Source organism: Octodon degus, unplaced genomic scaffold, assembly GCF_000260255.1.
Source record: "Octodon degus isolate 3935 unplaced genomic scaffold, OctDeg1.0 scaffold00008, whole genome shotgun sequence".
Lineage (NCBI taxonomy): Eukaryota > Metazoa > Chordata > Mammalia > Rodentia > Octodontidae > Octodon > Octodon degus.
In genome coordinates this window covers 28,523,905-28,535,036 of record NW_004524584.1, presented here as the reverse complement: position 1 = coordinate 28,535,036, position 11,132 = coordinate 28,523,905, and the positions used below count along the sequence as shown (strand labels likewise).

At 43.5% G+C, this 11,132-nt stretch overlaps 1 protein-coding gene across 1 annotated transcript in view; it reads left to right on the top strand.

Annotated features, from left to right (window-relative positions):
- Positions 1-11,132, top strand: part of Ctnnd2 (catenin delta 2) — a 927,345-nt gene that overhangs the window by 855,542 nt on the left and 60,671 nt on the right. Inside the window, exon 20 of the mRNA XM_004625202.3 lies at positions 9,631-9,841. Coding sequence (XP_004625259.2) covers positions 9,631-9,841 — 211 coding nt within the window. The remainder of the gene's footprint in view (positions 1-9,630; positions 9,842-11,132) is intronic.

Genomic DNA, 11,132 nt, shown 5'->3' with positions numbered 1-11,132 from the left:
CGGAAAGCTGCCTGCCACCCACACGCTCATGATGCGTGTCCTCCTGTAGCCCTGCCTAGCCGCGTGTGTTTCCTGAGGGTGACATAGACAGACATCATACAGGATCAAGCAGTTGCAAATGTGCAGGCCTTTGAAATGCATGTGTGTGTGCACGTGTGTGGGCGTATGTGTTAACAACCAGTGTTTTAGCAAAAACTGTTACCCAGAGAAGTCACATGGGATTGACTCAGCTACCAGAATTTCTAGAATTATATACGGCTGAGAACAAACTATTTCAAGCATGTTTTATTAAAATTCAATCTAGATGAGCACCTGTTTACTTTTTACCATTTAAAATGAATGGTGTCTGCTTTTCTATTGAGTAAAGCCAGACTTAGAAGTTTAGTCTATCTTAATGCACAAATGAGGAAGCAAACATACTCTTGTATAACATAGATTATGCTAACAAAAGATGTATGACCTGATAGAATCAGGGAGAGGACGCAGCTCTATTTTTACCTTAATGTTACCAAGCTAGTTTGATTTTGCAAGGATTTAACTAGTTTGATTTTGCAAGGATTTAACTCGGCTAAAACAAACTCTTTCTAGCTTGTGTACCAAATATCAAAACCTCTTCAAAAGTCCTTAAAAATGTGCGGCGTTTTAGCACCATTTTTCCTTTGTCTTTGCAAATCTGGTGTCAACTTGTAATTCTGTGCTTCACAATTTTTAACCTAGCAACCGGAGCTACTAATTTAATTCATTGTTAAGCTTCTTTGCATTTCATACTGAAAAAAGCTTTTACGAGAGAAATGTTTTTCCCAAAGGACCGAGAACTTAAAGCACTCTGAGGCTATGCTTTTATTGTTTTTAGTTCTCTCATTGCAGTGTTGTATATGGGGACTTAATTGTTTACCTAAGGCAATTAAATCAGGAGCTCCATTTATCAATTTCATCTAGAGAATATAAAGGTTACTGTACTCTCTTGACACAGAAAATGTTTATACACACATTCAAAAAATCCCATCAATCTCTTGGGGGAGCTACAGAACTCGGGAGGATTTTACAACTGGATTTAATAAACATATACTATTTTTTTTGTTATGCTGGTTAAGTCTAATGTGGATTGAACCAGGGACCAACTTTAAAATTTATTAACACCTTATTGTCACATCATTTCATTTTTCTGTGTTTCTATAGAACTTTTCTACTTTATAATTTTTATCTGCAAATAGTTATCCAGTCACAGGAAATTGCAAATGTAGTATAGGAAGGCTCCACGTCCCCTTTACCTGGTTTTCTTTGATGTGAATTTCTTACATAGCTATGCTGTGTTGAAATCAGGAAGAAACCATTGTAATACATGCATGCACCATAATGTCATTCTGTCACATAGAAATTTGTGTATCTATGGCAGCAATCAAGATAGGCTGTCAACTGTTCCACCAACCCAAGCATACTTGTGGTACGGCCCTTCACAGTCGCTCTCTGCCCCGCTATCCCAAGCTTCCGGGACCACTAATTTGTTCTCCATCTTTGTAATTCTATGTTTTTACAGTGGTGTGCATATGGAATCTTGCAGGGTGTGCTCTAGTCCAACTGGCGTCCTCATTTCATACAGCGCTGTTGTGAAGGATCCGGTTCGTGGCATGCATTTGCATCATTCTTTATTGCCAAGAAGTATCACATCTGCTTTCTGTTGAAAAGCAGAGTGCCATGTACTCAAACTTTTCCTCATATTCCCAGAGGACAGAGTTCTCCAGAGAACTGAAAAGAAACATTTCCTTCATCACAAAAATATTCAAATTGGCTCAGTAACCAAAAGGTACTTCCTTCAGCGCTTCAGCAACTTGGTCTATGAGCTGCGGAAGCGGGTGTTAGAATATAGATTTTTGCATATATTTTCTCTCATTTGATGATTGATTGTCAGTGTAAATGAGACATCATCATTGTGCACAAGTGACTGGTTTCATGATAAAGTAAGCTCCAGACATTTCCCAAAAGCAAGAGCTAGAAAGTGCGAGCTACTCTGCAGACAGAGGCGTGGCCGTCAGCAGAGCCCTGGGAAGCCGATGGCTCCAGCAACACAGGAAGGAAGGCCCTCTGCACACTCTGCTGCTGGTGTCCAAAGGTGGGGAGATCAGCCGTTCACGTGTGTGTCTTCAGTCATTCTTTAAAGAGTCAGCTCAGAGTGGGGAGAGGATTTAGGGGTAGTGTAGAAGGAGGCATCACCAAATTCTGTCTCCTCACCTCGACAGCCACCATGTGCATGGAACCTGCCTGACGTAACTGTTCTGAAACTTTGGCATGAACTGAAGAAGTGCTGAAAACTTCAGAGAAAGGCTTGTACAGTGAACTCTGCTGAATTTCGGGTCAGCGTCAGCTCTCGGCTCAGGAGTTACTGCTCAGCCCTCAGCCCATGGCTGGAAGCTGAGGGTGTGCTCTAAAGCAGTTACAAAAGCCAGGCCTGGCACAAGGGACCCTGTCATCGACGTACTGGGTATCTATGCTTTCTGCTGATGGCTCTGGCTGATCACAGAAATGTAGTCAGAGCGAGCTGCCTGGTTACACATGCTTACCCGCAGTTGATGGCTGCAAGCCCCTCTCCTTCGGCTCAGGTGGCTTCCAGGATATTTGAAAAGCTGGCACCCCCTGCCCTTCCTCAATTCACTACCTTTTTCTTCTTCTTGTGAAGAAGTCATGAAGAACTGGAATGTTCAGAAGGGTTGTACATATAGGAGTTATTGGAAAGTCATTGCGCAGGCCCAGGGAAAGACATGGCCTCAAAAAGTATCTGCAGAAGCTTGAAATCTGTAGCTCAAGTTACTTCTCAGTGCAGAGATGACATGATGCAACAATGAAGACAGAAAAAGAGAAAAGCAGCAAACTCAGAGGAAGGAGAAGGATCTGATTTCCAGAGCTACTATCTCATTAAACTCACATTTCCAGTTTTCAACAACAATCATCAAGGGCTGCAAGGAAACAGAAAACCACGGCCAGTTCAAAGAAAAGAAATAGACCAACCAAGAGTTCTTGGAAAAGCCAGATGACTGCCCTACTGGACAAAGATTTTAAGATGAGTTTATCAGAAATACTCATATAGCTAGAGGCAGACATAGAAAAGTCAAGAAAATTATGTATAAACAAAAGATGGAAATCCAATAGAAAGAAGCCCTAACAAGAAACCAAAAACAAAAACATAACAACATAAATGACAGAATTGACTAAAGGAATTCAAATGCAGATTTGAGCGAGCAGGTAGATGAAAGAATCAATAAAGTTAAAAGCAAGTTAATTGAAATTATTGATCCTGAAGAACAGAAAGACAAAAAGATAAAAGAAAAGGATAGTGTGGGATACCAGGAAGAAATTCAGAAAGAAAAGAGGAGAAAGGAGCAGAGAGATGATTACAAGAACTATTTGATGAAAGGCATGAACATAAATATCCAAGAACCTCAGTGAAATCCAGATAGGATGGATGAGCTTTAAGAAATTCACATCAAAAGTTGTTGTAATCAAATCATTGAAGGCAGAGATGAAGAGAAAATCTTAAACCTAGGGGGAAGAGTAAGACACTATATGCAAGAGGTCCTCAATAAGATTCTAGCAGATTTTTCCATCAAAAACATAAAGAGTCAGCAAGCAGTGGGCTGGGATATTCACAGTACTAAAAGAAAAAGATCTATCCACCAAGAATCCCATATCCAGCAAAAAAATATTCTTCAGAAGTAAAAAAAAAAAAGGCCAGCCAAATAGCTCAGCTTACTAAAGCACCTGCAAGCAGACCCAGGGGCCAGTGTTCAATCCCTGGGCCCGCCATGCCAGGCCCACCCCCTTGGGCACTCTGAGATGGCAATTGAGACTGGGCGTGGTGGCACACACCTGTAATCCCAGCTCTTGGGAGGCTGTAAACGGGAGAATCACTACAAGTCCTATCTAGTAGTGAGACCCTGAACACCCTGTAGAATCTTCCCTAAAAATATAGAAAAATAAAAGAAAAGGGAATTTAAGAGATTCCAGGAGAAACAAAAGATTAAATGAAAGTTTATTACTACTAGACCTTTCTGTAAGATATCCTAAAAGGAATCCTGTATAAATGAAAGAACACTAGGCAGTAATTCGGACTTATAAGAAAAAAATACAGTCCTCCGTAAAAATAAATGCATAGGCAATTATGCAAGCTAATATTATTGTGGTTTATAATTCCAGGTCTGGTTTTCTGCATAATTTATGAGACCAATGTATTTCAGGAAAAAACTTATTAGCCTTTAAGACAATTTTACAATAACTTCTGGTTGTAGCTCCACACTGTGTTTTCTAAATAATTTCAGAGACTAATACATTAAAAACAGAAATGATCATTTTTGATAGTTATACAAGTATGTAATTTGGTACCAAGCACCTTGATACAAATTCAAACATTACAGTTGCAGGATGACAAGCATAATGCCCACAATAGCCACACTAGCATGCACAGTAGTCACAGAACATACAGCATAGCAGCTACAGAACATACCAAAAGAATGAGAGCGGTCTTAAAATATCTTAAAATTTACCTCAAAAATAGCTAAAACAAGAGATGATAATGTGATAAGGCACACAGAAAACAGATAACAAAATGCAAGAAATTAAGTCTTTCCTTATCAGTAATGACTGTAAATGGAAATACGTTGAAAGTTGCAAAGATAAAAATCTTCGGAATGCATAAGAGATGATTCAGCTGCCGAGTATCTGTAGGAAACTAACCTTAGACTGAAAGTCACAAATGAATTGACGATGGAAGGGTATTTACATGCCCGCACTCCTAGCAGCATTCTTCACTAGAGTCAAAACAGTCAACTGAGTTTCCATCCGTAGAAGAACAAGTGACCAAACATGCTCTTACACCACAGGCATGCTACCTTAAATGCTTTATGCTAAGTGAAACAATCCAGTCACCAAAAGCCAAGCACTGGGTGACTCCACTCATCTAAGACACCGAGAATAGCCATGTTTGTACACACAAGTAATACAATGAGGATTTCCCAGGAGTGAGAGAAGAGGAGAGAGGGTGTTATTATTAGCGTATGAATTTCAGCTGTGTAGTGGAGCAGTTCTGCATGTGATTGGTGACTGTACAATGATGTGACCATACTGAACACTACTGAATGATATACTTTATATGGGTGGGATCATACATCTTATGTTCTGTGATTTTTTTTTCCTGCATGGAAAGTTTTTTAAAAATCCAGAGGACTGGGAGCCAAGGAGATAGTTCAGTAGAATAAGCACTTGCCTGACACACACATGGTCCAGAGTTCAAACCCCAGTTCAAAAAAAAAAAAAAAAAAAAAACCAAAGGATCTTAGTGAGTATTCACAGATTTGTTGTAGCAGCTCTCGAAATGGGAGGGCTAATCCTAGGTTTCTCTCTGTATTCTTACCTGACCTTGACAAAATATCCTTTCTCTAATCAATTTCTGGCATCTGAATTTAGAATGGTGCATGGAAAGAGAGCAAATGCAATCCATAATCAGGGTAGAGAGGGACGCAAGTGATCTTCTGTGTCTACCTCCTTAGAGAGTGCAGTGGTCAGGCTGGGAAGCCACGATGGGGCAGCGCTCATCAAAACAGAAATAGGCTTAAGCCAGAGATCGAAATAGAAACAATCACAGATACATCACGGGCCGAAACAGTCGGCCGCACTCAGTGCTGCTACCCCGCCTTTGCTCCGGTTCCTGGACCTTTATCATCCCCAACTCCCCCCCCCATTGCATCTTGGGCCTCCCCATGAGACCTGCTCTGCCGTCCTCCTCACCGCTGTGGCCACCTCTTGTTGTCACGGGTCCACGTTGCGTGGGTCCAGATTCATTCCAGTCACCAGATACCTGGTATCACTGACATGAATCACTCCGGAGTTTTCCATCGGTATCATTCCCTTTCGTTATGATTAAACCAAATTCAATCCAAAAGATAGGCAGTTCTATCCCCGGTCCCTCATGCTGCGGCCCCAGGCCCAGGGCACGCTGAGCCAGCGACCGACTCCGGGTGAGGTAGCTCACACTGTATCCCAGTGCTTGGGAGGTGTAAGCAGGAGAATCACTACGAGTCCGAGCCGCAGAGCGAGACCCTGTGCCAAATGCGTAAATGCGAGCCAGGTGCCGCTGCGGGGTGGGCCCTGTGCTCTGCATCCGCGGAGCCCAGCCCTGAGCTCCGGAGGACCCTGCTTCGCCTCCAGCTTGTTCTTCACACCAACTTGTTCGTTCAGCCACCCCCTGATTCCACCTAAAAGTGTTCAACCTCTACCCATTCCTCTCTCCAAAACAAAAAGGAATCAACACTTGGATGACCTTGGCGGTGTTTAGCTTTGAATTAACTCCTACTCAGCGAGGAATCTCAGGCCTGTGGTCCACAAGTGAGCGTGGATTCAAAGAAAAGGGGAACCAAAATTCTTAATGGGTAGCCAGAAGAGCTGTTTAGTTTCTTCTAGCGATTAAAAGTGCACGGGAAAAAGAAACTCTGGGACATGGAACCAGTACGGGGACAAACTGCCTTGGTGGTAATAGCCGAGCTGATAATTTCCATAGGCATCCAGAAGCTTTCCTTCTTCATATACCCGAACTCTCTTTGTAAAATAGCAAGTTACTCTTGCTGCTCCTTGTTACACACCACTCCTAGACGTCCGCCGCCTCCACGGAGCTGTCCATAGCACCCCTGGTCCAGTACCATGAATTCCCATCCCGCCTGAGCTGCTGATACCAGGACGCACCAAGGCCATTTGGGGCTGTAATTACTCTGTGTTCCATGTTTTCCTTTTTTTGCTCCCATTAGTCTCAAAGCTCTAAACACTTGAAAATAGCTAAAAAGCTTTCCTTGCTACCACCTAAAGTTCCTGTGACGTTTCAAGCTCCAATGGAAGATGACAGCCTTGTTCAGCACACCAGCAAAGGTTTTAAACAATTATGCCCTGAAGGTAATTAACAGACCTTGCCAAGAGGTCTTCTTCCTGAGGGAAAAATTTTACCTGATTTGTTTCTTCCTTCAGATGATCAACAATGTAGTCTGCAATGTACCTCTCTGGAAGAAGTTAGGTAGACGGTGTCCAACAGCTAAGAGCATGTCAGTGAACTCCATGGGAAATATAAAGAATAAAGTACTCACGATGCACGTCCCCAGCAGTCAAGGTGTGGGAAGTCAAACACAGTGAGGACTCCTGGTCCTTCACACGCTGCGGGCACATGGGCTGCGACGGTGCTTGCATGGTGTCTGCAGGGCAGTGGAGAGAGTGGGAGGGGCTGCCGGGTTGGGTGTGCTTCACTGCCACCCGGAGGTGGCAGGCACGTCTGTGTCCCATTCAGGACTCACAGATAGGGAACCCGTGCTGAAGCCGCACATTCAGGTTCACCTCGTACAATTTCAACAGCAGCCCAAACTGAGAAATGCCACAGCCAGATCCTCCCCCATCCTCACTTTTCCTCCCAACCTTGCCAATACCCAAGGTCACAAAGACAACCTTTCATACCCAGTCAAGAGTGCGAAAGTCCCCGGATGCATAATGGTTGAGATTTTTTCTCATCAGGCTGTATGTCCTCTATCAGTTCCCTCATAAAGACAAAAAAAGGAACTCATCCTCTTCTGACCTCTGTGCATTCTAACACCTCACGGGGGCTTAAGGAACTGACAAAGTTGCTGCATGCCGGGTGCACCAGAAGTGAACTCTTGGCCAGGGCGGAGTCTGCTGTAATGACAAAGTCTAAGCCAGATGCACAGAGGTGTATCCGTGTAAAAGTACCTCTTCCACACTGCTCTAAGTGCTGTCATTAGAGAGTAAACATGCTGCATTTGGAGGCTTTCAGGCAAGCCACTTAGTCAGGCACTTCCTCTGCCGGCATTCAGTGAATGAAGATGCTTTTCTGCTGATTTAAACATCAGCATTTTCTGTCCAACCTAAAATAAGCCACCTAAACATAGGACAGGAACAGATACCAAAATTACAAGGGCCTATGTTTTATTTATCACTGCCTACGATTAAGACATGTCCACCTCCTGAGAAGCCCTTTTTCCTGCCCCCAGACACCAAGCACTAGACAATTCAGCAGCAGCAGGAGATATCACTTAGAGATGTATCAGAGGTAAAATGTCTCAAATAGCTCCTAGGAGCTAGCCACAAATATCTACCTGGAGTAGGGCAGACAAGCAAGGGATCAAACCTTGTATATTTTTCAATTCTACCCCCCAAAATTTAAGAACAGCCAACTTTGCCACAGGTGCCCATTTGCTTACTTCCAGAAGTAAATTAAAGGAACAGAATTGGAAGCTGCAGGTGGGACAAATTAATTGCCTTGCTGAATCATTGGTAATGCCTAAAGTGCTTTGTAAACGAAAAGCACTCTATAAATATGCCATAGTAAGTGCCTCTACCATTGGGAGTGGCAAGATTAATAATGATAAAGTGAATGAAAGAAGCAGAGTTGGATTTTATTTTATTATTCACACAAAGAAAAACATGCCATGTTGGTGAGTGTTATATTAGAGATCCATACCCTAAAATTCCATCAGAGAGACAAGGTCACCGGGATGCAGAGGACGTCTTGTTGGATGGCATTTGCCGAGCTCCTCTCCTCCGCTTCAGTGTCGCTCTTTGCCTTGCAGAGGTCAGAACTCAGAGACGTGACCATGTTCTCATGTATCGCGGTTTGATTCCGGCTGAATAACACAGGGCCCGCCCCACTTGGTGGGAAGCTGCTGTTGAGGGTTGTGTTGGACTCGCCATACACTTTCTCGGCCTTTGTGACTGCATCAAGAACCTACTAGTGATAGCTGGTATCTGTTGAACCCGGTGTCTTGGTTAATCAATACATGTCAGATTTTTCCGTACATGTGCTCACTTAATCTTGAAAATAATCTTGTAAATTAGGTATCATTGTCTTTCTTAAGTTACAGCCTGGAAAAATACTTAAGACCGTCGGCTAGCATGCCCAGGGCTCAGCGCGCATCTCTCTGTGCCATGGTGCAGGCATTTTCTATAAGGAAACGCAGTCAGCCCTCCACGTTCATGGGCTTTTCATCCTTGAATTCAACCAGCTACAGATCAAAATACTCTTTAAAAATGGCACCTATACTAAACTTGTGAAGACTTCTGTCTCCTGTTAGTTCCCCTAACGTACAGAATAACAACTATTTACATTTTTTTTTTGTTCCTCGAATGCCTTCAGGGCACTTTTGGCCAGCGGGAGAGTTGTGAGGTTCGAACTCCAGCAACCTGAGGCTGACAGCTTTGTGGAAGCAGCCACTTAAAGGCCTGAGCTAGGGCCAGGCCCCCTTACATTTTTAACTGTTCAAAATAATCTAATGAATGAACATATAAGGAAGGCTATGCATGCACCATTTACATAAGAGAGTTGAGCACCCGTGGGTGGTGGTGACCACCACAGGGAGGAGCCTCCTGGTATCCAAGGCCCATACATGCCATGGGACAGCTGGACTATTTTCTCTGCATTGTGTGTTTGAAATCCCCTCATAGGGAACTTCTACTGCTGGGAAAGCAACAAGTTGCAAGCATTTAATGGCCTCCTGAACTCTCCTTTCCTTTCCCTGTACCCGTCTCGCCCTGTGCTCTCTTCCTCCAGTGTGACTTTGCTTCATCTCTTCCCTTCATTTTTCTTTTCCAAAGGCAAGTATGCCATGCGAGACCTCGTCCACAGACTTCCTGGTGGGAACAACAGCAACAATGCAGCCAGCAAGGCCATGTCGGACGACACTGTGACAGCAGTCTGCTGCACCTTGCATGAAGTGATCACCAAGAACATGGAGAACGCCAAGGCCTTACGGGATGCTGGTGGCATTGAGAAGTTGGTCGGCATCTCCAAAAGCAAAGGAGATAAGTAAGTTGCCCACTGACTTGTACCTCTTCTTCATTGGTAGAACTGGTTCTAAGTGTGCCGGTCCTTTCTTGACTGAGGGTATCATTACTGAATGTGGAAAACATTTGTTCCCACAGTCAAGAGATGGGAAATAGAAAGTGCACTGCAGTCCTCCCACGCACCATGAGAGCTGGTCTTACTGCCGCTTATGACCTGCTAAATAACTTACATCTTGGAGTCATAAGTACAAGTCTACATAGGTAGACCTAACATTGCAGCCTTCATGCTGATGTGTCCCTTCCGCATGAAAGAGACAACTTAGCTTAGCCTGCATGTGTGAAGCTGTCTGGTTGTGGTGGTTCCTCTGTGGCTTCAAGTGCACGTGCTAGTGGAGCCCCATTCCTTGGCTCTATGCCCCTTCAGCTCTGCATAGCAACTCATCACACAGGAGAAGGCAGAGTGGGGTGCACTCAGGAAGAATGCAGTTCTTCTGACCCAAGCAGCTATGAGATTTGGGCCCAGTGCTCAATTAACAAGCCACGATGGTCATTGTTTCTAATCTAGAAAGCAGGGAGAGGCTTTCATAATATGCTTCCTGGAGTTTTCAGCAATCAAGTCTCAAAGAACAAGGAAATCTGAAAAGATCGCTAGAAACATCCCAGGCAGAAAGGAGGGAGTAGCCAGGAAAGAGGGCTTTCGGATGAGTGGAAGGAAAAGAGACAAGACGGCATCAAGGCTGTTGTGGTGACACCACGGGAATGTCCTCCAGGGTGACTGAAGAGGGAGGTGTCTCACTATATAAAACTGAAAAATGTCTCCACCAGCCAGGGTGCTAATATACCAATGAGCTGTCAATTTCTACAGAAACCTTCACTAACCTTAATTAAATTTTGCCTCCTGGAAATTCCTCAGTGTAATCAAAGAAGATTAAAAGAGTAAACCTTTTGTTATCAAGGGTCAGTCTCCCTCTTGACTTCTCATTCCCTGCCCTCATTCCCTTACATCTAAATGTTAAGTATTTTATTACTATTCTTATTAAAGACCGTGAGGAGTGCACCGGGAGTCTTTCTAGAAATTTGATCTCTTTCATTTAATTCATGATATTAGCAAGGTAGAATGTAAGTTTCCTTGTTTCTGTTGAAGCACCCTGAGACTTCCAAATAGCTTCAATCAACAATCCAGCATTGAAATTTTAATACTTTCTTGTACCAAGTAGAGAAGCCCCATTAGGCTCACGCAATAAATTATGCAATGTAGCTTTGGTTTCAGTTTTATACACACACACACACACACACACACACACACACACACA